The following is a 26,088-nucleotide window of genomic DNA, read 5'->3' on the forward strand; positions in this document are numbered from 1 at the left end:
ACTCACATTTCCTTTCCACTGTGCCTCACACTTGTCAGAATTTGCTGTAGTTTTCAGAGGCATAAGGAGACATCTAAGAGGGCCCCTTCCCAACCTCTCGGCACCCCAGCATGCTGCCGCCCTCCACAGTGATTGCAAATGCATGGAACCCCTAAGTAAAAGGATGTGCAACCTTTGTCAAAGTAAAATAAGAATTAGACTATTTAACAGCAATTCTTTTGCGTAGACAGCTAAATCAGAGGACCTAGAACCAAAGTGAGTGGTTTTTAAAGGGTTTTCCAAAGTCTTCTAAAAACTTACGAAATAGAAAAGTACAAAAAATTAGAAAATCTGAGATTGATTCAGAAGATCAGTTTGGAATTCAGATGGACCATAAATCCTAAAAATCCTAACATGTTAGAGACGAAAGGGACCTCAACGACTACTTCTGTTATATCAAAATGGAAATAAAAACCATATTATCAGATGGGCCACAGTAGCTCAGCAGGCAGAGTTCTTGCCTGCCATGCCGGAGACCCTGGTTTGATTCCCTGTGCCTGCCCATGCAAAAATAAAAATAAAACCATATTATCCCATAGTGATTGCAATTAAATAATAATTATATTATTACTTCCTATGGGGAATCTCTATAGTCCACGCCACCTTCCGGAACAGAATTAATGTCCCATTGTCTTTGTTTCTTGCTGTCTATTCATTCTCCTATGGCGCATATCACATTATCATATAATCAATCGTTCAATTATACGTCTGTCTCCCCGTCTATACTCTAGCTCACCTGTTTCTCATTTATTTTTTTATCCCTCATACCTAGTTACAAATACAAACGACTAAGGGCTGTGTACCTACTAATCATTTGAACACTGAAGGTGTATTGAGGAATGTCTTAATATTCTGAAGGGAATTATGCCAGTATTTTGGGGCACAGAAAGACTGTCATTCAACCTATATACTGTGACTATATCATGGCTGAATTATGGCTTTTTCTTTATTTGTCATTTTTTAGTGGAAGCAAGCAGTTTCTTCAACTCTCCTTGGAAAAGTAATAGTTCAACCAGACCAGAATTTCACAGGATTGATTGTTGGTGTTGTCTCAATATCAGTAATACTCTTATTATTACTTGGGCTTTTCTTGTGGCTAAAAAAGAGAAAGCAAATTAAAGGTGCATTTTTTTTTATTATTTATTTTAATTTACCCTAAGAATAAAGCCATTACAGTTTAAAATTATCATAGATTCATACCTGTTGTTTTATATGTAATCCATAAGAACCATGAGTTCTGGACTCTGGGTCAAGGTCTACTGGGGCCCATAATGGCCAAGTCTTTAACAAGCTCTTTCTCTCTCTCTGTTTTAAGATCTGGGCAGTGAATTAGTTCGCTATGATGCAAGAGTTCACACTCCTCACTTGGATAGGCTTGTAAGTGCCCGAAGTGTAAGCCCAACTACAGAAATGGTTTCAAATGAATCTGTAGACTACCGAGCTACTTTTCCAGAAGGTATATTTCAGTTCATTCTTCTGAGAACTACCTATACATAAACCTCAATGGGTTGTCATTGTTGTTTATTTTGGGGTTTTGCCTTTATATTTTTATAAAAATATAAAATTAGTATTTAAATTAGCACAGAAGTACATGGCTCTTTAAAATGGATCCATGTATATTATATGGTATTTTTAGAGATGTTTAAGCTCTCATCTTACAAAAAGGTTACTATTAAAATCATTTCAGCAACAGTACCTTGTTTGTCATCTGGGTGCAATGCTAAGAAATTGTGAAGCTCTTTTTAGCAATCCGAGAAGAGTTAAGATGCAAAACTAATATTTATTAAATATAAGTTGGCATTTTTTTGTTTTGTTTTTTAACCAGTCGAACCCCAAGTGTTTAAATTATACCTTTTAATACTCCTTTGACGCATTCTCAATAAACTGTTAAACATTGCCTTTTCCTCACATTCCAGGACTTGAATATATTTTGAGTCTTATCCAAGAAAAACTTCAGTTATGCTATAAAAGAGGGGAAGGCCATCATCTAGTTTGCAAAAAACACTAGGCCTAATAACAGGTTAACTGAAGCATTTAGCATTGTTTCATTTAAAATCTCCTGGTAAAAGCAAAATGTCCATATTGTATCAGCTCAATTATCTTTAGAAGTTACAGGACATGAGTCAAGTACAAGCATTTCCCTGGTTGAATATTTAACTTTGAACAAATAAAATGAGTCACAGATGGTTTGAGGATACTGGAAAAGTTAGAAGTTGCTCATCAAAACAAAAGACAAGAGCAAGGAGGCACTTTACATTTTAACTTTTTTCGAAACTTACTGCCTCTTAGTTTATATTAGCTCTGTTACATGTTGTAAATATCATCTTTGCCTTTGACTCCATTTTCCTCTAAAATGGACTTAAAAACATATCTTTGCTAAGAAGCTTGAGTTTCATTCTCTTTCCTAGACTGACTACTCTCTAGAGACATGGAAATGTAAAATAGGCAAAAAGGGTCCTCGAGAGGGAAGAATGAGGAAATGCACAGCTGCACCTAATGAAAAGACAACTGCAGAACTTTTCTCTCTGTGTCTGGTGGGGACGTCCTTCTCATCAGTCGTTTTCATGTAGACTTAGAACTCTCTGTGGTGTCAGGGCTCACACTGATGGTTCAGATTGATTTGTGGCCTGTTTTAACTTAGCCGAAGGGTCAGCCGGAATTTCTGCATCAGAGAACTTTTTCCTGAGTCTCACCAAGGATTACCTGCATCTCTGCACCACTGAGAATTTAGAACCTTGATCTCCTGGTACAAAGTTTTGGAAAGTGAAGCTGAAGGAATTGAGCTTAGAGAGGCTTATTTGAGTTTCTGGTCCCTGGGGAAATTTAGAAAACTTGAATCCTTGGGATTCAAGGAACAGGCACCCACCTAAGTAAGCTTTTAGGTACTTACCTGATGTTCTACATCTTTCCCTTAAGGTTGCATCTGTCCTGTTTCCAGCCAGTTGTAGCTATTGCCATAGATAGACCCAGAAGCTTTTCTAAAACCATTGCTGAGATTTACTGCTTTGGATAAGTTGATTTGTTATTAAGCAAAAAGTCACTGTGGAAAATAGTAAAAGTACCTGGGTTAGAAATAGTTAAGTCAATTGTTTATGCCTCTCTCCTAAATTCTGTTTTCCCTGCTCATTTGCAAACAAGTGATATCATCTGTTGGTGCCAGTATGCACCTCTCACAGATCCTCCCACCTCCCTGTAAGGGTGTGTGTGTGTGTGTGTGCGTGCGTGCGTGCGTGCATGCACAAACATTTCAATACTCCACCTAGTTATCTTCAAATCAGTTGCTACTGCTATTATCGCCCCTCTTTGACAATTCCCAAAGTTAAGTGTAAAACAACTAATGATTTCTATGACCAATTTGGCATTAAGAACTTCCCCATCAACACCACAATTCCTTACCCCTAGTCGAGATACCAGATCTCCAGAGAAATGAAAAAGCTTCTCTTTGCAAAAGGAAACCTTGCCTGAGACTCTTCATAGGCCTTTGGTTGTAAAGATCAACTTATTAGGAATACTCACCTCTTTCCATGTGCCCTCAACTAAGCAATGAGGATGGCATACTAATCCAGTGATAACCTGCCTTCTCTAAATGGCAATCACACTATATCTGGTACCATCACTATGTGATAGAGAATTAGGCATTAATTAAAAAGCCTTCAGTTCTGAAAATCTAGCCATTATACATTTCTAATTGTATTTATCACAAATATATACATATTCATATTTCTCCCTGTATTTTTTCCTTGGCCAGAAATCCGTATATGTTTTAAGCAATACTAATTAAATCCATTAATAAATAATAGTCTCTCAAAAGACATCTTTTTACTGTTTATAAAAAGAAAAATGAAGAGAAGAAACAAACTACCATAGTTAATGCTTAAGGAGTCTACTCAAAAGAAAATTTGTGGGTGGGCAATGGTGGCTCAGTGGTAGAGTTCTCGCCTGCCACGCAGGGACCCAGATTCAATTCCCAGTGCCTGCCCATGCCAAAAAAAAAAAAAAAAGAAAAGAAAACTTATAAACATGTTTTAAAATGCTTGTATATATAAGCCTGTATCATATCTTTTCCCAGCTTATCTTTTTTATTAAACGAATTCCTTTATAAAGATTCTTCCTAGCTTCATTCAACGATATAACCCCTATTTCTTTCATTTTAAAATCCAGGCTTCATTATTAGTTGAAATTGCTACCCCTGTTGCAGTCATCACTGAGTTTTCAATATTATTTTCTAATAATTTTTGCTTTATCTTGCAGACCAGTTTCCTAACTCATCTCAGAATGGATCATGCAGACAAGTGCAGTATCCTCTGACAGACCTCTCCCCCATTCTAACTAGTGGAGACTCTGATATATCTAGTCCATTACTGCAAAATACTGTGCATATCGACCTCAGTGCTCTGAATCCAGAGCTGGTCCAAGCAGTCCAGCACGTAGTGATTGGGCCCAGTAGCCTGATTGTGCATTTCAATGAAGTCATAGGAAGAGGTAAGTATTTCCACTCAATTTTTTGTTAAATACAGTTTTCCAGTAAGCATGTTATCTTCTGCCTTTGCAGATTAGGGACTTAGACAATGGTAAAAGCCACTAACGGAGCACTGATAACAAGTGCACTTGGTTTCTGTTCTGCAGAAATTCAGTCCTACAAGTCGTATCCAGGGAGATTTTGCCCCGTGTAGTGAGACAATTTGATAATCTCACGAGCACGGTTGAAATAACTTGTATTCCTTCCTCACCTGTTTCATAATGACAGCTATTGTTTCTTGGAAGGTGCCATATTCTCCTTTTAAAAAATCATTCATTTAAATTTGGATATTTTCCCTCACATGTCCCTCCAGTCTTTTCTTTACTCTCAGAGAGAATACTCTTCAGCTTCTAAAGTCCTGGTTTATAGCAGTTTGTGCACTGCTGGACAGCATCAGAAGATTGGGAATTTACAGCATTCCCCTGAGCTGAAGCCATATGTATCACCCCTACAGTGCACCCTAATTTCTTTACGCAAAGAAGAAGGAATATTTGTAATAAGCCAACCAGAGCAGCAATAACAGGTAGCATAAACAGTATTTGAGGAAATGTTTAGCAAGAGAAACCAACCAGAAGGAAAAAATATCTTCAGGAAATGAACTCCACTCTTCCCTATGTTTCTAAAAAGCTTCTTTACTCTTAATGAATGGCCTCTGATCCCTTTTATTCCATATGGGCTGCAAGAGGTAGCACAGGCAGCTGCCAGTGTGATGCAGAAGAAGCTAATGGGAAATTTTACCTTAGACGAACATGAGTTCTCATTCCTCCATCACACACTCCCAATTTTAGTCCTTGACATGTTTCTCCCTTACTAATAGGAGCATCACTGTTAACGAACATTTTCCCATGTCTCACATCAGAGTAATACATAGTTCCATTACCAACCTATAAACCCCAGTAATTACACCAATTTTAGAGTATGTGGCCTCACTAATTATGTTCTAATTCTACACATTGTAAAATTAGAATTTTTTTTCATGAAATGTGCTACAATGAGAGTTATTCCTGCTTTGAAGGAATATTCATTACCCATTCAGTTCTTATAAATATTAACTTTTGTTTGTTCACTTGTTTTTCCCTAGTAACACTCAAGAGCGGAAGTCTCTTTTTATTCTTCTTTGCATTGTTGAGGATAGCCCAAAGCCTACAATACTAGGCACTCAGGGTCAAATTGGCTAGCTGGCTGGGTGAATAAATGATATACATAGCTATCAGACGTTTGGCACCTCTGGAAAAAACTACTGCCACTGGGTAAAAGGCCACCACTGGAAAAGTGAGGTGGCTAAAACCAGAGAGAACTGGATAGAATGAGTCAGGGTGAATTTGCTTAATCTGGGCAACTGCCTTTCAATTTCTGCCAGCCTGGATTACATATTAACCAGTGACTAATGGGGGAAATCCTTACTTTATAATGCCAATTTCATTTCTAATAGTAACATTTTAATTTCATTTCAGTTTATTGGAGTATGGGGAACTTATATTATTATATTTCTTCATGTGGGTAAAACTTTATTTTCATAGTCAATAGATATTATTTAAGTATTAAAAATAATAAATTTCTTTTATGATGCATATGCTAGTCCTGTTTTCAGTGGCTCCACTATTGTTCAAGATTTTATTGTATTTGCTTTGTTAACAGTCATGCCACCTACATTTTTTACCATGTTTTAAATAATAGTATTGCATGTGTGCTTGGATGAAATGAATTGCATCTACATACATGCACAAGCACGCACACACACATACAGTAGTGTTCTTAATCAAGAGTATGTAAAACACTGCACTTTTTTACCATACAAAATTGAAGGAGGGCGGGCCACGGTGGCTCAGCAGGCAGAGTTCTCACCTGCCATGCCAAAGATCCGGGTTTGATTCCTGGTGCCTGCCCATGCAAAAAAAAAAAAAAAAAAAAAAAAATTTGAAGGAAATAAAGACCATGAAGGACTTAATAAATAATCATTGCATAATTAAAAGTAATACTGCATTAATAAAATTCCCTCCTATATGCAGGACATTTTGGGTGTGTGTATCATGGGACTTTGTTGGACAAGGATGACAAGAAAATTCATTGTGCTGTGAAATCTTTGAATAGTAAGTTATATTCTATTTAACCATAGAGTATGCTTTTGTGGTTTGCAAGCCAATAAATAGTTATAATAAAATGTTGATTAGCACTTTGCCTTGTGGAAAAATCAACTATGCTGAAATTATGTGTCTCCTCCTGAAAACTTGTTTGTTCTAAACTTGAATTGAAATATCTCCTTTCAAATTATCCCTCAGAGCCCTCCTAAGTAAGGGTGTAGGAGAAATGAGGTTCAGGGATGAACTATGTATCATTTCACTATGTCTGGCCTATAATATTTGTTTTGCAAATGACATTTATGGAAACTATTGGAAGCATGTTGGCACATGCAGTAGTAGTGACTCATGTACCCAAAAGCATTACTATAATGACTTTTTAACCACAACTCCCATTAAAAAGATAAAATATGAAATAAGACAAACAGGAGGAAACTGCTGGCAGAAAATGAAAAAAAATAAGTGTGGTAGTATTCATTTATTCACATTTTTCAGTAATGAGGTATTCTACATAATGATCTTCCTAAATAACTAAAGCTTACCCCCTTTTACTACTCAGATGTTATTTAAAAATTTAGCAGATATTGAGAAAACTTTTGAAAAATGAATGGCATACTCTATTTAAGAAACAGGGTATGATTTCAAACATAAGCTAAGTCTTCTTTATTGATGGCCCAGAGCTATAAATATTGACTATAAATCACTGTATTATACAACCCAGTCTACTCCATATACTGGAGTTTTCCTGTCTCCACTTTTGCTGACAGATCTCACATGTCAAACCATGTGCCTGCTTTTTCTACCCCCATTTCTAAATTTTTGCATTTAATTTGCAGCAGCCTGAAGAATGTCAATTATAAGTTTTATATTGAAATTAATAAGTTTTAAGTACACAAATGGAAGATTTTCCTGCAAGATACATCATTGCCAAAGCTGCTTTAGCCTTTTTAAAATATAAATCTCCATGCTGTGCAGTGTTCTATCTGGTGGATTTTGTTGGAAATCTGAGCAGGATGTAAATGAATGAACAATCTATATGATATCTGACTGCAAACTGTGATGGAATTAGTGCGGTTATCAATAAATTTGCCTCAAGAAAGAGCAACACTCAGCCAATTATACTTAGAACAGCCCTAACACCAAGAAATCCTTCTCTGTCCCTGATCTGTATTATCTACTCAGTCCATATTCACTTCCAGAGGCTTTTCTGGGTCTCAGAATATATTGCATCTTTACAAAACTACCAACAATGTCACTAATTTCAAAGAGATACTGGTCAAATTAATAAATTAAAGATTGTTAATTTCATCAGTGCTGAACTAGAATCTGGTCCCAGGTAGCTCTATCTGGAAATGATTAGAAATTTCTACACCAAAAATATCTATTTGCATACTACAGAGTGATTGATCTTCGAATTCTCCTACAGGAGGAGTCAACAAACTATGGCCCACTGCCTGATCTTGTAAATAAAATGTATTGGAATGCAGCCACTTACTGTCCATGGCTGTTTTTGCGCTTGGTCAAGTAGTTGTAACAGAAACTCTGTAGCTGGCAGAGTCTAAAGTATTTACTATCTGGCCCATTACAGAAAAAGTTTACCAGTCCTGCCCTAGACAATCACATGGAAATGGCCTGGCCTGCTTCCTCATCCTTATATGAGACAGTTATATGAGACCAACTGTGATTCTGTATGAAACAAACTGAGAGCTAGATTCTGTCTTATGGAGGTGGGTGGAATGGTGACTTGCCTGTGCAGGATGACACCACTCCCTCAGGTATAGTGTAAAAAATCACTTTGCAGATGAGAGCTCAGGATAGGGTCTCAGGACCCTATGGTTTTACATTCCATTGCTCCTCCTATCTGAACTTGCCACAGTATCAATTGTTCCATAATGAAATTAATGTGTCCACTGCTGGATTTCTCAGGAATCACTGATATAGGAGAAGTTTCCCAGTTTCTGACCGAAGGGATCATCATGAAAGACTTTAGTCATCCCAATGTTCTCTCCCTCTTGGGAATCTGCCTTCGAAGTGAGGGGTCTCCTCTGGTGGTCCTACCGTACATGAAACATGGAGATCTTCGAAATTTCATTAGAAATGAGACTCATGTAAGTGTGTGACTAAGCTTACTCACTGGGGAACTAGCTTTAAGCCAACCCTTCAACATACACCTACTTTTAACCCTTTCAAAAGCTTTTAGCCAAAGATATGCATGTAAAATGTTGGCATCATTCAGATGTTAAGTAGGCTGATTCAATTCACTTGAGCACCTCAAAATCCTCTATCCTGGTGGAAAGATCAGATACCTGGAAGGGTGTTCTGAGGGCAATGATTCTTACCTGCCCTGCAAACAGCCTTGCTCTGCCACTCCCATGATAGATACTTTAGTCATTATTAAGTGTCTACTCTGTGCTAGAAACTGAGTGCAGCATAGGAGACACAGAGGCAGAACCACCCCAACCCACATGGAATTTTTTTTTTTTTTTTTTTTTTTAGAAAGAGGGAGGAAGGGAAGGAAAGACAGAGAGAAGGAAGGAAGGAAGGAAGAAAGGGAAACATCTTTAAACATTTTCTTGTTTTATTGTATTTTGTTTGTTTGTTTGTTTTTTACATGGGCTGGGGCCGGGAATCGAACCGAGGTCCTCCGGCATGGCAGGCAAGCACTTTGCCCGCTGAGCCACCGCGGCCCGCCCCCCACATGGAATTTTAACTCTAAAAGTGAAGACACTGAATAATTCATTACAAAAGAGCCCCTTACTATTCCTTAAGCTTGCCATGCATGCTTCTACCTCAGGACCTTTGCACTTGTTGTTCCTTCTACCTAGAACATCTTCCTCTAAATACCTACATTTTTCACTTCCCCATCTCCTTCAGCTCTTTGCCCTAATATCATCTTTAAAATGAGACTTCCCAGACCTGTTTAAAATTGCAACTGACCTACCCAACCCCCCTGCCTTCACTCTGTCTCTTTATTTTCCTCTGTGGCACCTATCATCATCTGATACACTAGGCCTGTGCTGTCCAAAACTGTGGCCATGAATATGTGAAATGTGGCTAGTCTGAACTGAGATTTGCGATAAGTGTTGAATACACCTGACATTTTGAAGATATCTAATGAGAAAAGACATATAAAAATCTCATTAATAATTATTCATATTGATTACATATTGAAATGATAATATCTTGTATATGTTAGGTTGAAACATATATTGTGAAAATAAATTTAACCTGTTTTGTTTGCTTTTTTAATGTAGTGGCTAGAAAATTCCAAATTACATATAAAGCTTGTATTATATTTCTGTTGGACTGTGTGTACTAGGCAGTATACAAATGAATGCCCCAGACATGTACATATTCGTCTATGTATATATGCATGTATATATGTATACACCCACTCACTCTAAGAATGCACACTCACGAGGGTAGGGATTTTTGTGTGTTTTGTTCACTGCTATAGATCCATCACCTAGAAGAGAGTTCAGTTTATAGGCCTCAGTAAATATCTGTTCAATGAATGAGCTGTGTTACAAAAGAGGTTCTTAGGCTCTTGTGAGTAGGAATTTTCTTAGTGGCTCTTATGCTAGGGCCTATAGGGTGAGCAAGCACTGACCCGGCCAGAGCCAGGAGAGCAGAGGGAGAAGTCCTCAGGACTGAAGTCACAATGGCCACAGGCTCCTCCTCGGCTCCTGCTGTCCTGGTCTCTGTAGGAGTTAATGCAGTAGCTTTATTCTTGATCAAAAACAACTTCATAAACCAAGAGTCGAGTTCCTCAAGAAAATAAGCTATAGAAAGATAAAGAAGGATCTTATATCCCACTAAGAAAATAAAATCATCCCTAGCAGTGAATTTTTGCAGATAAGGTGAATTTACCTTACAAAGCTGCCTTGACAGATTCCACTTTCCCACTTTAACGCCAGCTATCATTCTGGCAAGTTAAAATGGGTGGATGTGCTCTGTTCTCTACTTTTGGGGGCAGGGGCTATCCCTCCAGGGTTAAAGCATGATAGAGATTTCCTCTTATTCACTATCATGGCCTTTCATAATCCAAGGAGCTGATACCGATGGTGACCATTAACTTGGATACATCTAAAAGAGAAACCTAAAGCACAAGGAACCGGTCTCTCCCATGCTGTGTGCAGTATGACGGGGGTGCGGGGCTTCTTGCAGGGCCCCCATCATCTGTTCCTCTGCTTCTTGGGCTCACAAACCCCAGTGACTGCTGAAGAACAGATACCCTGTTCCTAACGGCCAGGCCAGCCACACCTTTGTGGAGTCCTGTATTGTGCTGGTAATCATGCAGGCATTCGTTCTGTTCATCCAATTTTGTGGATGTTGTTTGTAGAGAAAGGGATTTCCTGTTCTCCTTGTGGGTCCAGCCACTGCAGTTGTAGTTCTTCAGTACCCGTGGGAGGGCTCCTTCCCATTTCCATATCTTGCCTGTCCATGTGATTCATTTCACTATGGTGTGGGCTTTGACGCCTGACAGGCTCAGATTATAATCCTAACCCCATCACTTATCATCTGAAGGATGTACAGCTGTTTATTTCTTTCTGAGCCTCCATTTCCTGATCTGGAAAATGGAGCCAGTAAGAACTGCCTTACAAGAACATTGTAAGGATTAGCCATAATATAGAGAGACATCTAGCCTAGTTAGTGCTTTGCATACAAGAGGTACTTAATAAATGGTTGGTGTTATAAATGGGGCACAAATTATTATTTGAGACAAAATAGTCTCAAAAATTTCAGAATTCTGAGATCAGAGTTACAACAGGATATGCTCAGTGTATGCTTTTCCAACTCTCTTTGATTGCAGAACCCAACTGTAAAAGATCTCATTGGCTTTGGTCTGCAAGTAGCCAAAGGCATGAAATATCTCGCAAGCAAAAAGTTTGTCCACAGAGACTTGGCTGCAAGAAACTGTATGTAAGTATAAGAACCTCCGCACCCGTCACCGTGGCTCAGCAGGCAGAGTTCTCACCTGCCATTCCAGAGACCCTGGTTCGTTTCTCAGTGCTTGCCCATATCAAAAAAAAAAAAGAACCTCTGCATCCACAATCCAAATTAAGTGACAAGAAAGAATCTGTTTCCCTTGTTCAGTGCTAGCAAAGGTGTTTTTCTCTTCTTATTCAAACAGCCTTTGTTTCCATTTACCTCTTTAAATTGATGTGTAAGCACTGGGATTGTGGGCAGGGCTTCCAGGCCCTATCATACGGAGAATTTAAAAGGAACTCTCCAGAGGGGGTCTTAAACAGCTGTTGTGTACTTTTGCTTTTCTTGGTCCTTCCCACTAGTAGCCCCCAGTGTTGTGGTTTCACGCTGCATTAGTGTTTGGGAGGGAGAATTTGATCTTCATCATTTTACAGTGAAAAAGAAAGGACTGGTAATACAAATACCAATATATTGTAACTTCCCAAGAGTGGATTTGAAGTCAGCCTGCCTAAGCCCTACCAAAAATGGTATTTGGGAATGAATATACAAAGAACTTTATTTGTGTCTGGCTGCCTGGGCTGTATAATACAACAGTCAACAGTTTGTAATTGATTCAGTGCTTTTCCTTGCACAGCACTGATTCATGACTTATGGTATGTGTGAATGAAAGAGCTATGCTATTAATTTCCTACCTTGGTTTTGGTAAATGTAACAACATAAAAAGCTGCTTAAACCAAGAATACATAGCCACAGAGAGTGGAAATTAATTTTTGTTGAAACTTGCTGTTTTTCTTAGATGCTTTACTATGTAGCCTATTTTTCCATTACTCAGAGGAGGGAGATATAAGTTTTATGCCCTCACTTAACACAATTTAAGAGTGAAAAAGTAAGATACAGTCCAGTCATGTCTCCCCCATAAAACCTACTATTGCTAATAAGTTGACAGTGAAAATTGGTGATTGCTTTGGGTAGTCAGCTAGCATATTCTATTTACTAACTATGGAAAATCTGGGAGGGGAGCCAGTTTCACAGTTTCTCCAGATCTGCATTAAAACAAAAAGGTTTCATCATGCCATATCATTCATGATCCCTTTCCTGGGCCTGTTGAATTTATAATATAAATGTCAGACATTTTTATTTAAGAACTCCTTTATAATTTAGTATTAGTCAATAGAAGTCAGATAAAGCACTCCCTTCGTAAGTTATGGATTTCAAACACTTAGGTCACTTGTTCTAATCCATAGATATTCAGCATCATTGTAAATTATTCTATCTCAGTCACCAATAATAATTTTTGTCATTTTTGTAGGCTGGATGAAAAATTCACTGTAAAGGTGGCTGACTTTGGTCTTGCCAGAGATATGTATGATAAAGAATACTATAGTGTACACAACAAAACAGGTGCCAAACTGCCCGTGAAGTGGATGGCTTTAGAAAGTCTGCAAACTCAGAAGTTTACCACCAAATCAGATGTGGTAATGTATTGCTCATCCTTGACCTTCTCTTTTACTTCTCTTTCATATCCAACTTTAGTTATTATTTAAAAGAAAAAACCTTCAACACCACTAATTTCTGTTTTCCTCACAGGTAAAAGTGCACTTGATGTTTGTCAGGCCCCCGTGGTGTGCTTTCATAAACTCATTAGTTTATTCAAAAACATTTGTCGACCTGGGCACCAAGCTGGGTTCTTGGGAAGTCCAGAACCAAACCAGGCATGAACCTTGTCCTATAGGAGCTCTTTGGAAGACATTTCCCATCCATAACAATCAACAAAGTAGACCAGGATTAGCTCTACCTCTAAGAGCTCAGGAGCAGAAGCTGGAGAAATCAAGAAGGTGTCACTGAGACAGATCTGGCAGTGAGGGCATTATCCCCATGCCAAGGTTATCCTCTCACAGCCCAAGCTTCAGGAGGCATATGCCTGAGTGTTGAGGATGCAGGTGGCATTCACCTGGACAGACAGATCCACCCCTACACCTTGTGGAGAAGGTGTTTTTTGGCATGGGCCTTAAAGGATAACAGGTTTGGAACTGGGCACCTGGAAAAATAGGTTGGGTGATGAAATAAATAATTACAATCCAGGTGAGGCAAAGGGTCAGGAAAGTATAAGTGTCCTTAAAGTTCTAAAGAAATGATAAATAGTGAGTGATGTGTCAGGGGTGAAAGATGCAGAGGGAAAGTTGTGAGAATACATTGAGAAATTAAACTCATACTAGATTACAGACCTCCTTGAAAACCAAACTAAGGAGCCTGGAATTTATTCTCTGACCACATGGAACCATTAAAGTGTAATTTAATTAAATAGCAAACTTTCCTCGTTCTGTAACATGATTTGAGAACAGTAGAGGCAAGAAGAACAGTTACTCAGATACTTAACTGAAACTTTATATAGACTTCTGCAAATAGGACAGTGCTATTTTTCTTGTGCTATTTCTCTCTCCCGCTCATTGAAAGACATTATATTGTGCTCCATAAAGGGTGAGTCTGAGTAATCCATACACAATGCTGCTTTGGCAGATGGTCATTGATTGCATGGATAAATTTGCATAATGTTCCATTTCCATGACAGCCCGGTCTTTTGAATCTTGACATGGAGCACTTCCAAAAGCATGTAATAAGCTGCATGTATTTTATTACCTACAAGCAAAAACTTGCCTGTTGGTGTGTAGGTCCAGTTTCTAGCAAATGCCCACATGAGCTTTGGCTGAAGTCTTAATACTCATTAAGCCTATTAAAACACAATTGGAGTATCACTACACTTGAAATTACTCATCCCCTGAATTGTACATTATTTTGTGTTTAGTGTAAAGGCTTTCATTAAATTTAGTTTTGATTTCTCACTTGCTCAGTCCAGCTGGTTTTTCTCAGTCCTTGTCTGACTGCATTATTCTGCGGCGTGTTTCCCTATTGAACGCCCCTTCTTTCTTGAAATTTCCTCCTCCCTTGGTTTCTGGGATACTGCACCACATGGCTTTCCTCTTGTTTCTCAGTTGTGTTTTCTTTATCCTTCACTGCATTCTCTTCCTCTGTCACCTTCTGCATATAGCTGTCCCCCAGGATTTTTGTCTTCAAAGTGTAGGAACAATTGCAACCATTCCCAACAGCATTTACCTTTGAATCTTTACCTCAATGTCTTCCTCAGCATCGCAGATTTACCATGTCCAAAATCAAGTTCTTGCCTGCCAAATAAGCAGTTTCTCACTCCCCTATTTCTGTTCATGGCATCACCATTATGCAGTTTACCTACTTTCACTCTTTTTAGTATGCAGTTCTACAAGTTTGATAAATGCATACAGCTGCATAACCACTACTACAATAAGGATATAGAACACTTCCAGCATCCCAGGAAATTTCCTTGTGCCCTTGTGGTTGTATAGTCAACCTCTGTCCCATCCTCAGTCCCTGACATCTACCCATTTGTTTTCTTTCATATAGTTTTATCTTTTTAGAATGTCATGTAAATGAAATCATAGAGGAGGTAGCCTTATGAGTCTGGCTTCTTCCACCAAGTGGAAGGCATTTGAGAGTCATCCATATTGTCAAAGGTATCAGTGGTTCATCCCTTTTTATTCTAATCTAATTCCATTGTATGGAAATGTCACATTTTGTTTATCCATTTACCAGTTGTAGCCATTTATTTCTTTCCACTTTTAATCAATTACAAATAAAAGTGCTATAATATTTGCTTAAAAGCTTTTTGTATGAACATAAGTTCTATTTCTTTTGAGTAAATACCTGGATGTAGGATTATTGGGCTGTAAGGTGAGTGCATATTTAACCTTCGGAGAAACTGCCAAACTTCTTTCCAAAGTGGCTGATTCATTTTGTATTCCCACCAGTGGTATATGAGTTTCAGTTATTTGGCATCCTCACCAGCACTTAGTATTGTAAATTGTTTTCTTGTTTTGTTTTGTTTTGTTTGTTGTGGGGAGGGAGTAGCCATTTTAGTGGGCTATACACTATAACCTGTATCTCATTTTCTTTTTAATTTGTCCTTCCCCGATGACTAATAATATTGGACATCTTTTCACGTGCACATTTTTCCATTCTTCTATTTCCTTAGTGAAAGGAAGTATCTATTTGAATCTTTTGTCCTTTTCTTTTTAAGTACTAGAATTTGTTTTCTAGTCTGTTTTTTAAAATGGACTGTTTGTCTTTTTATTATTGAATAAAATAATAAATTTTAATATTTAATTTATTTTAAAATATTTTTTAAAATTTAATAATATTGAATGATTATTTATTATTGCAAGAGTTATTTATATATTCTGGATATGGGTATGTGTTATTGTATATGTGTTTTTGCTAATATTTTTCCTGGTCTATAACTTGCCTTTTCAATGTTCAGCAGTGTCTTTAAAAGATCAGAAGTTTTTAGTTTTCTTACAAATTTTGTCAATTTGTCAAATTTTTTATTTTATGGGTCATGGTTTTGTTATCATATCTCAATATATCTACTTTTAAATGTTCAAATTTGGAATTCTACATTCCTTGCTTAATTCCACTGCAACAACAGCCCTTCCTATCATCTTCTATAGTTTATTACATTCTTTCACATAGTTGGGAATTGACTTATGTCCCCCACAGAAGGACTGTCCATGTCCCTGGTTCTGTGGGTATGAACCTATTTGTAAATAAATATTAGTTACGATATGCCCAAACTGAATGGAGTGGGTCTTAATTTAGTATGGCTGATATCATTAAAACAATGGAAATTGGACACTAAAGAGAAACCATGAGTAGTGGCCAGAAACTGGAAATCAGTGGAACTCAGAAGGGAAAGGAGAAGACATTGCCATTGGTATTTGTTCAGTAGCTGGGAAACTAAAAAAGTTTTTAGTACTGGAAAGTGGGGTGCTGTAATTGTAAATACCTAAAAATGTGGAAATAGCACTACACCTGGATAAGGAGTAGAAGTCGGAAGAATTTGTGAAGGCTCAAAAATGAGTGAGAATGCACTTCCCAAACAAACAAATGAAAAACCAAACAAACAAAATTCAACAAATGGTGCTGCAGTAAAGGGATACTCACAGAGAAAAAGAATGAAAATATGACCCCTGCTATAGAGTATACAAAAAAAAGTGAGTGAGAGCTGTAGAGAATATTTTTATCATTTTAGAGAATACATAATTCACCATAAACAAAATGTTGGTAGAAATATGGATGTTCAAGGAACTTCTGGCAGGGCCTTAGAAGGAAGTGATGAGTGTGTCATTAGAAGTTGAAAGAAAGATGATCCTTGTTATGAAGTGGCAAAGAATTTAGAAAAATTATCTTCCAACGTTGGATGGAAAGCAGAACGTGCAAGCAATGAACTCGGATATTTAGTTAAGGTGATTTCCAAGCTAAATGTGGAAGATGCAGACTAGTTTCTCCTTGCAGCGTACAGTGAAGTGATACAGGAAAGAAATAATCTAAAGGTTGGACTGTTAAGTGCAAAGAAACCAAGAATTGATGATTCTGAAAATTCTCCACCTTTCCAGGTAGCAGCTCTGAGAACAGGACCCATAGCGGCTCTATCAAGGACCTCATGTGCTTCTGGGAACTGAGTTCCCAGAGGACAGGGTTCCATGTGAAAGTTGACTGAACCTTTTGCTAAAGAGGGTGTGGCTGAACATGGGTCCAGTCAGCCACTTCAGTGGAAGTCCAGATTGGAAATATAGTTATCCAGGAAGGAAGACTCTTTGGAAACTTCTTTTGTTTGATGGTTTAGACTCCCCTGGAACTGCATGCAAAGCCCTAAGGTTTGGGGGGAAATTGTATGAACCGAGAGAGTGCCTGAAAGGGACTGAGAAGGGATGAATTGAAGGAAGAATACTTCAAGGGAAGAATTTTGGAAGCAAAGATGTAGACAAAAATATCTCCTTGGGCCAAGGCAGTAGGCCCACCCAGGTGTGTGGAAAGGGCAAGTCCACCCCTGCACTTGGTGGCAACAGGCATTGGGCCCCAGTGTTCAGGGAGAGTGCTGCCAACCCAATGCTTAGAAATGGTGGGACCAGTGCCTCTACATTCCTGGAAAAGCCCAACTGCCATTCTGATGTTCTTAGAGGGTGGGGCCTACACCCCAGTGTTTGGAAATGCAAGCATTTGGAAAGGGTGGCTGTTTCAGTTTCCTAATGCTGTCAGAATGCAATATACCAGAAATGAATTGGCTTTTATAAGGGGATTTATTGTTATAAGTTACAAAGTCTAAGGCCATGAAAATGTCCAAATTAAGGCATGAGTAAGAGAATATCTTCTCTCAAGAAAGGCTGAAGGTGTCCGGGTTTTTCTGTCACATGGGAAGGCACATGACCACACCTGCAGCCTTCTCTCCCAGCTTCTGGATTCACTCAGCTGGCATCTTCCAGAGCATTTCCTTCTGCATCTCCAGATGTTCTGTGTCTTGATTTCATCTCTCTGCTGCATTCTGTGTTGGCTCTGAGTTCTCTCTCTTAAAGGGTTCCAGGAAAGGATTAAGACTGGGTCTTGAATGGGTGTGATCACATCCCCATGGAAATAACCTCATCACAAGGCCCCACCCATGGGTGGGACACATGGAAACAAACTAATCAAGAGGTCCCTTCTAGCAGTGGGTCTGCCCCCATAACATTGATTTTAAAAGTACAGTTATTTGTACTTTTCTGGAGTACTTAACAGTTTCAAATCAGCACATTGGGGCTGCCATCCAGCAAGCCCAGAGGGCAAAAATCAATCCACAGATAAGTCTCAGCTCTTGAGATATAGTAGAGTTGCTAGGTTTTGGACTTGTTTGGAACTTGTGAGCCCTGTTTTCTACTTTCTCCCTTCTGCAGCAGAAATATCTATCCTATGCCTGTCCCACCATTGTATATCAAAAGTAGATATCTTGTTTTCCAAGATTCACAGGTTAATCAGACAGGACTTTTGCCCCAGGATGGGCCACGCCTATAATTGATTTTGAGGCCTTGTACTTAGAATTGTTTCTGAAATGACTTAAGGCTCTTGGGATGTTGTGATGGAATAAATGTATTTTGCATGAGGGAAGAACATGTCTTTTAAGGGTCCAGAGGGTGGACTGCTGGGCATTGAATCATGTGTCCCACAAAATACATGTTCATGTTCCAATCTCTGACGCTGCTTGTGTGAACCCATCAGAAATTAGGAACGTTGAACATTTTGTTACTTAAGGTGTGCCCAAGCAAATGATGGTTGGCCTTAATACAATATGAATGAGGTCCTTATAAACAAGGAAATTAGAAACGGAAGAGAAGCCACGGGGAGCAGCCAAAAGCTGGAAGTCAGTGGAACCCAAAGAGAAAAGGTGAAACACCACATGTGCATGGCTAGGTGACAGAAAAGTCAAGGGCCAAGGATCGCAGGCAGCCAACCCCAGTATGCCATGGTCTTTGAGGAGAAAGCATCACCTTACTGATGCCTCAGTTTTGGAGTTCTCCTAGCCGATAAATACCTGTTGTTAAGCCAACCCAATTTATGGTATTTGTTTTAGCAGCCAAGAAACTAAAGCACACATCTAATAACTGGTTTTATCGTCACCTTTGATAAAGTTTAGCAGAGATGCTACAGTTGAGCTAACCCTTAGCTTGGATGTTCAAAATGGCTTGCTCAGTGTCACAGTCAGCATGAATGGCAGCTTGTCTCCATCATCCCTAATGCACACGTATTGTATACTTCCTTCCTCCCTGAAATCCTCCCGTACACACACACACACACACACACACACACACTTCAGCCTCTGTCTTCTTGATCAACGTCATTCTCCTCCTTTACTGCCCCCTCCATCCATCATCCTGTCAGTCCAGTGCTGTTGGGGGGAGTTCAGAATGTGAACAGGGCAGTGCTTTTTCTGGAAACTACCTCCCTCTCACTCTCCTGTCCCATGAGCTCTCCAACTGTCTTTTTTTTTTTTTTTAACAGTTTCATTCATACATCATACAAACCAACCCCAATTGTCTTTTAATACCCAAAATTTACCCTACTCTCCTCCTCCTTTGTGACCTTCTCTCCAGACAGTAGATGAGGGAAGAGCTGATCACAGACAAGTAATCAACCTCAAGGAACCTTAGTTTCTTCATCTTTAAAACGTCTATAAAACCAGTTACATTACAGGGTTGTCACAGGATTAAATAAAATAACATTTTTAACAGGTATGATGCCTGTGCCTGGCTCATTATATGGCCAGTACCCTCTTCTTCCACCCTAATTCAGGAGCTGCGTCTCATAGGGCTCTGGTATTGCCAATGTGCAGTACCACCCCTCACCTATTATTCAGAAACCTGTACCGCTTCAAAAGGTTTTATGTGCCCTAGAAACACCATGTTTTAATGCTAATCCCATTTTGTAAAGGCAGCCTTTTCTTCTAATCCCTATTCAGTACTATAGGTTGGAAACTTGATTAAGTTACCTCCCCAGAGATGTGACTCACCCAATTGTGGGTATTAAACTTGATTAGTTGAAGACATGACTCCACCCATTCCAGGTGGGTCTTGATTAGTTTGCTGGAATCCTTTAAAAGAGGAAACATTTTGGAGAGAGTTCCTTCAGAGAGCCATGAAGCAGAGTCCACGCTGCCAGAGACCTTTGGAGATGAAGAAGGTATAGTCTCCAGGGAGCTTCTTGAAACAAGAATCCTGGAGAGAACGCTAGCAGACTTCACCGTCTTTGCCACGTGCCTTTCTAGTTGAGAGAGAGACCCTGAACTTCATCGGCCTTCATGAACCAAGGTATCTTTACCTGGATGCCTTTGATTGGACATTTCTATGTATTTGCTTTAATTGGGATATTTTCATGGCCTTAGAACTGTAAACTTGGAACTTAATAAATTCCTCTTCTAAAACGCCATTCCACTTCTGATAGTTGCGTTCCGGCAGCTCGCAAACTAGAACACTCCCAACTGGCGTCTATACTGTGGCTCCACCTCCTAGGGAGCCATTACGGACGGAGCTCCTGAGCATAGCTCCGGTCAGTTCTCTCTGTCATCAGAACTTCCTTCCAGTTTAACCCATTTTAACATTCAGAACCTCATAGCAAAGTCCCATATCAACCATTGCTATCCCACTCCCTTCCCATGCGCCACACACCAAGCAAAGTACCTATCTGACTCTGTTATCCTGTGATTCAATAGAAACACAGAAACCCTCATGCCTGGCCCCACTCCCTCCCACCCAACCGCTCCTTCCACCCAGATGCCCTCATGTTACATGTGCTTCTGAAACATAGCCACACTCTTCTTCGAGACCACCCCCACACCTTCACTTTCTTCATGAAGTCTTTCTCAGAACCCCACTAATTTCTCTTTGACCTTTCACAACACCCTGTATCTCTTTTTATTTTGTTGCTCTGTATTACAGATAGTATCTTATTGTTCTATGTTACAGTTATTTGTATAACACTCTTCTCTGCAATCTATCCAGTAATTCGGACAGAGACCTACTTGGAATACATGATCAAGGGTCAGTAGATATTTGCTTTAAGTTTATTTAAATTTTAATGCAAATTCTGGAACTTGAAGAAACACAATGAAGTTGTCAGAAGTGCCTAAGATCTTCAGGCTTTGAAAACTTTGATTTTGAAAGGCTGAAGAAAAATTGCAAAGTTATGTGGTTCCTACCTGGGAAAGAGTTTGATTTTTTTCCTGTCTACATCAAGGCACTCAGTGGTCTTCAGGAGTTCTTGCTTTTGAGCAAAGAGAAAGAGCCGTTACTGGAAATTTGTGACAGCAAGGACAGGATCTACCCAGATTCTCTTTCTGGTCACAGTGTGCACGCTTTATTCTCCTCACTGAGTGCCACAGGCCACACTTGCTTCTCAAATTATTATTATTATTATTACATGCGCAGGCACCGGGAATTGAACCCAGGTCTCCGGCATGGCAGGCGAGAACTCTGCCAGCTGAGCCACCATGGTCTGCCTGCTTCTCAATTTTAATGTTTCCCTATTCCATCTTTCCTTCTCTAGTTTCCTTCTCCTCCAAGCTTTTTTTTTTAAATCTGGATCGCCCTTATTCCCCATATGCATCCTGGCTGGTGAGAAACCTCGCAGTGTTGCTCTGCAAGAACTGGTTTCTGGGGTCCCTGCAAAAATCTGCACATGTAACTTACTTCGTGTCATTTTCACCTTGGCAGACGTCCGGGAGCAATAATAATACGTATGACCTGATCTATGGCGTGTAGAGTGCTTTAAATCAAGAATTGCATATTTAGTGAAGTTCAGGAGGCCAAGTAAGACCCAAGAGTCGAGAACTCTTAAATGTTCATCCCAGGGTGAATTCAGATTTACTGGGGAATTTTTAGCAAGTCACTTAACCTCTCCATGTCCCTGTGATCTTTGCTATAAAGTACTGATACAGATGTTTTATGTTAATCTAGTACTTTGGCATTTTCAAATTAATGTTATATTACTGAAATTAATTTTCAATAAGACCCTTGTTACCTAGTAGTTTTAATATTTCTGTTTTTTAATAAGGATTTTTACTGAAACTGACTTAAATCTTCCCTTTTAACATACTTGTTTTAGATATGGTTACATATCTTAAAGAGTATTTACATCTATTTTGAAATTCCACAAATTTAGATTTTGAAAGTTTTCCTTTCTCTTCTTTAATTAAATAATCTAAAATTTAAACTATCATAAGAGAGAAGGAGAAAAACACATTAGTAATGCAGAGAAACATATTAGTGCTTTGACCCCACAAGGGAGAAGTCAGAAAATGTACTCATTACAGATGAATCTTAATTGTCTTGTAAATTTCAGATACTTTTTTTGAATACAGCAACAATATTGAATGTTAGCCGAAGTTTGGTTATCAAAATCTACCTAGGGGGCAGTGTGAAGACACAGAAATGACCACTGGACCCATCAAAGCTGGGGTGCTGCTGCATTCCTGCGTCCAGCACCTGCATCTTGCCACCATCACCGCCATGCCCAAGAGAAAGGCTGAAAGGGATGCTGAAGGAAATGAAGCCAAGGTCAAAGACAAACCACAGAGAAGGTCTGCTAAACCTGCTCCTCCAAAGCCTGAACCCAACCCTAAAAAGGCCCCTGCAAAGAAGGGAGAGAAGGTACCTATGGTAGTTAGATTCAGTTGTCAACTTGGCCAGGTGAAGGCACCTAGTTCTGCTGCTGTGGACATGAGCCAATGGTACGTGAACCTCACCTGTTGCTGATTTACATCTGCAGTCGGCTAGGAGGCATGCCTGCTGCAGTGAATGACGTTTGACTTAATTGGCTGGTGCTTAAATGAGAGAGCACAGCGTAGCACAGCCCAAGCAGCTCAGCCTACCTCATCTCAGCACACACAGCTCAGCCCAGGCTTTTGAAGATACAGAAAGAAATCACCCCAGGGAAAGTTGTTAGAACCCAGAGGCTTGGAGAGAAGGACAGCAGAGACCATCCTGTGCCTTCCCATATGAGAAAGAACCTCAGTTGAAAGTTAGCTGCCTTTCCCCTGAAGAACTAACAAAATAAATCCCCTTTTATTAGCAATCCATCAGCATTCCAGCAGCTAGCAAACTAGAAAAGTACCCAAAGGAAAAAAGGGGAGAGCTGATGTTGGCAACAATGAAAATAACCTTAAAGAAACTAGATGCCAAAACAGACCAGTTACAGAAAGCCGAAGGTGCTGGAGATGCCAGGTGAAGTGTGTGCATTTTTGATAGCTGTGTACTTCTGGTGATTGTACAGTCTGAAATACTGTTTTTTATCAAGTTTTATAAAAATACAGAATTTTCTTCTCCATCTCAGCCTACAGCATAGACTTGACTCTCTGAAATCTGTTGGAACTTGACCTCAAAAAATTACCGGAATGTCAGGCAGTCTGAACTTTCCAGCGATGCCTCTGAGATGGCACCCCACAAAAGAGCAGTGACTCCTTGTTTAGGTTGTGGATCTTCAAACTGTAATTCTGCCATTTTCATTTCATTTCCTGAAAGTCAGTGTCGACTGGTGAAAAGTTGTCAAACAGCATGCTAAATGTGAACAGCATGCTAAATGTGAAATGTCAGCACCTCACTTTAAACTTTTCCTGTTCAGAGCATCAAATGAAGACTTCATTGGGTTTTATTGTAGCAAGCAGGTCCCTGGCATCAGGTGGGCCCCTCACGCCTCCTTGCGCATTTAAACTACCTCCTCTTTAAAAATTCCCCAAATTCCTCTGAGCAGTCAGAACTACACGTAAACAGGATGCTTGCCCCAAGAACGGGTAAAACTGCACATAGGCAAGGTAAGACAAATTCCTGTAAAGAAGTTCATCCGCTTCTGTGAAACAAGCTTCGCGCTCTTCCTGATATAAACCAACCAATTGTTTACTTTGTCTTTAACATGTCATCCTGTCTATAAAAACTGATGTTAACTTTTTGTTGGGGGCTCAGACTTTCAGAGGCTACTCGGCTGGGCCCTATAGCCACGGATGAATAAAAACCTACTTCCTGAAACTTCGGAGCCTCAGCCCCAGTTCATTCTGTTTCGGTGTAACACTCCTGGAGGCTTGCAGCTATGGCCCTGTTTTGCACAACATTTCCATGGCTTTCTGATTTTTGTAGTCTATTGAAGAAGCGAGTTTGAAAGTTGTTGTGTACTGTTAACAATTGTCTGCCCATGTCCTGTCTGAAATATCATGATTGTTTATGAGAAGTATCTTTAATAAAGCTGGATACAGTTTGGCTTGAGGGAAAAAAAAACTACCTAGGGGGAAGTTGCACCTGGCGTTTCCAATAGTCATGACAGATGGTGGGAATAGCCTGCGCCCCACATCCTCCTCAAAGGGCACCCATTCTTGACCCAAGGAACTGTATCCCATACTCCAAACTCACTATATCCAACAATTCAGATATGATGGAAATGAAATCAATGTTTGGGGAAGTTCTTCCAAAACAAGGGCAGTTGTCCGTGGAAGATGTAACCACAGTGGTGCTGTGTAAACCCAAACTTTTACCCTTGAAATATCTGACTCTGGAAAAACTGGAGAAAATGCAGCATGCCGCACGGGATACAGTTTGCCAACAAGAAATGGCAGAGAAGGAACAATAGCAAATAACTGACTGATGATGATTTAGCATTTCCATGAGCACCCAACCAACTATTTAATAACTAGAAAATATTCTGCGTCTGTATGCTGAGAAAAGTATTTGTTAATAAAACAATCGCATTCATATAAATAATACAAAAATACCTAAGACTGATGAAACCTATATTGTGAATTTTTTAATTTTGGTTTCCGTTAAACACAAAATTTTAAACCAAATTTTATGGTTTGCATACCCAAGTGTTTAGAATTGCAAATTATTATTCAACATTCCTATAGTGGCCAGTTTTATGGATAGCATTTTTAGGTACAAGTATCTAAATGCAACTTTCTGTATACAAAGATTCATTATACCTATATTAAAAACCCGCATTTAAAGATACACTCTAATCTTGAATAAAGTATTCATATTGGGCTTTTATGTTACCTAATATAATATTTTATCAATTTTATGCATCATATCATGTTTAAAGCTAACTTCCTGACCAACTGATCCTAAGCAATGACAAAACTATGTTTCTTAAACAAATTTGATTTTTAAAAAACCTTCAGCTATTCCATATAGTCACCTATATTTTTAGTTATACTAATTTTTTAAACTTAAGAATTATGTAGCTTTCTTTACCTTCCAGGTATCAAACAATTAAAATATTATTATAATTATCTATAAGCCACAGTAATGTGGACTTTAAAGAGCTCACGAAGTAAATTTGAAGTTAAATTTGTCATTTTAGTTCTAAGAGACTACCTAAACCTATAATTGGTATATTTCTAAGAATACCTTTGTAAATTCTGATATAATTCTAGTCTATTGCTGTAGTCAGTAATAGACTATTTAAATTCACACAGGCCTTGAGGCCTTGCTGAATAATTAGGCTCTCTACAAAGGAGAGATTAGAAATGTGATCATTCTTCAGATAATTATTTTTTATTCATAGCTAGTATTCTTTCCTCAGACACCAGTAAATGTAAAAAGTTGAGTCTTTGAAGAATAGTTTTATAACACCAACCTTACTTGGTAATGGACTTTGAGAATTAAAAACCCAAATTTTAGAAATTTCATTAAGCTCTTGGTAAGATCAGTAAACACAGGAGTTAAGTCTGCATGCATTTTTCCCTAATATAATATCAAAAGAATTTTCTTACTACTGTACTTTTGATTTAAATGCTTGCAGGGAACAAACTTATACTCAGTAGATTCAAATGTGAATCTACTCTTTACACAATTTAAAATTTGCACTGTGAAATAAAAGTTTTTTAGAAGACCTAAAATAAATGTACTTCCAGTAAAGAATCAAAAAAAGAAATCCTGCCTAGGAGGAATACATTTCCTATCTGTGCGGTCCCACTCCTCTCACCTGGAGTCTCCTCTCCTTGTCTTACTAGTGGTCCTTTGGTGTGCTTCTCTGGGAGCTGATGACGAGAGGAGCGCCACCTTACCCCGACGTAAACACCTTTGACATCACAGTGTACTTACTGCAAGGCAGGAGGCTCTTACAGCCTGAGTACTGCCCAGATCCCCT

At 39.0% G+C, this 26,088-nt stretch overlaps 1 protein-coding gene, 1 long non-coding RNA gene and 1 pseudogene across 3 annotated transcripts in view; 2 read left to right on the plus strand and 1 right to left on the minus strand.

Annotated features, from left to right (window-relative positions):
• MET (MET proto-oncogene, receptor tyrosine kinase) overlaps positions 1-26,088 on the plus strand; it is a 125,682-nt gene that overhangs the window by 97,241 nt on the left and 2,353 nt on the right. The window contains exons 13-20 of the mRNA XM_077114962.1: positions 1,004-1,160; positions 1,355-1,495; positions 4,291-4,521; positions 6,568-6,648; positions 8,563-8,744; positions 11,450-11,559; positions 12,875-13,040; positions 25,952-26,088. Of these exons, the coding sequence (XP_076971077.1) occupies positions 1,004-1,160; positions 1,355-1,495; positions 4,291-4,521; positions 6,568-6,648; positions 8,563-8,744; positions 11,450-11,559; positions 12,875-13,040; positions 25,952-26,088 (1,205 nt within the window). The remainder of the gene's footprint in view (positions 1-1,003; positions 1,161-1,354; positions 1,496-4,290; positions 4,522-6,567; positions 6,649-8,562; positions 8,745-11,449; positions 11,560-12,874; positions 13,041-25,951) is intronic.
• LOC143646023 (uncharacterized) lies at positions 968-26,035 on the minus strand. Of its 2 annotated transcripts, XR_013157247.1 has the most exons (4): positions 25,924-26,035; positions 6,404-6,439; positions 2,930-3,079; positions 968-1,135 (listed from the first exon to the last, which is right to left on the minus strand). It is a non-coding gene; the product is annotated as an uncharacterized LOC143646023 (long non-coding RNA). The 2 variants fall into 2 exon arrangements; XR_013157271.1 differs by lacking the exon at positions 6,404-6,439 and having other exon boundaries at positions 25,924-26,030.
• On the plus strand, positions 22,175-25,957 carry LOC143645918 (BBSome-interacting protein 1 pseudogene; annotated as a pseudogene).

The sequence above is a fragment of the Tamandua tetradactyla genome, chromosome 1, assembly GCF_023851605.1.
Source record: "Tamandua tetradactyla isolate mTamTet1 chromosome 1, mTamTet1.pri, whole genome shotgun sequence".
Classification (NCBI taxonomy): Eukaryota; Metazoa; Chordata; class Mammalia; order Pilosa; family Myrmecophagidae; genus Tamandua; species Tamandua tetradactyla.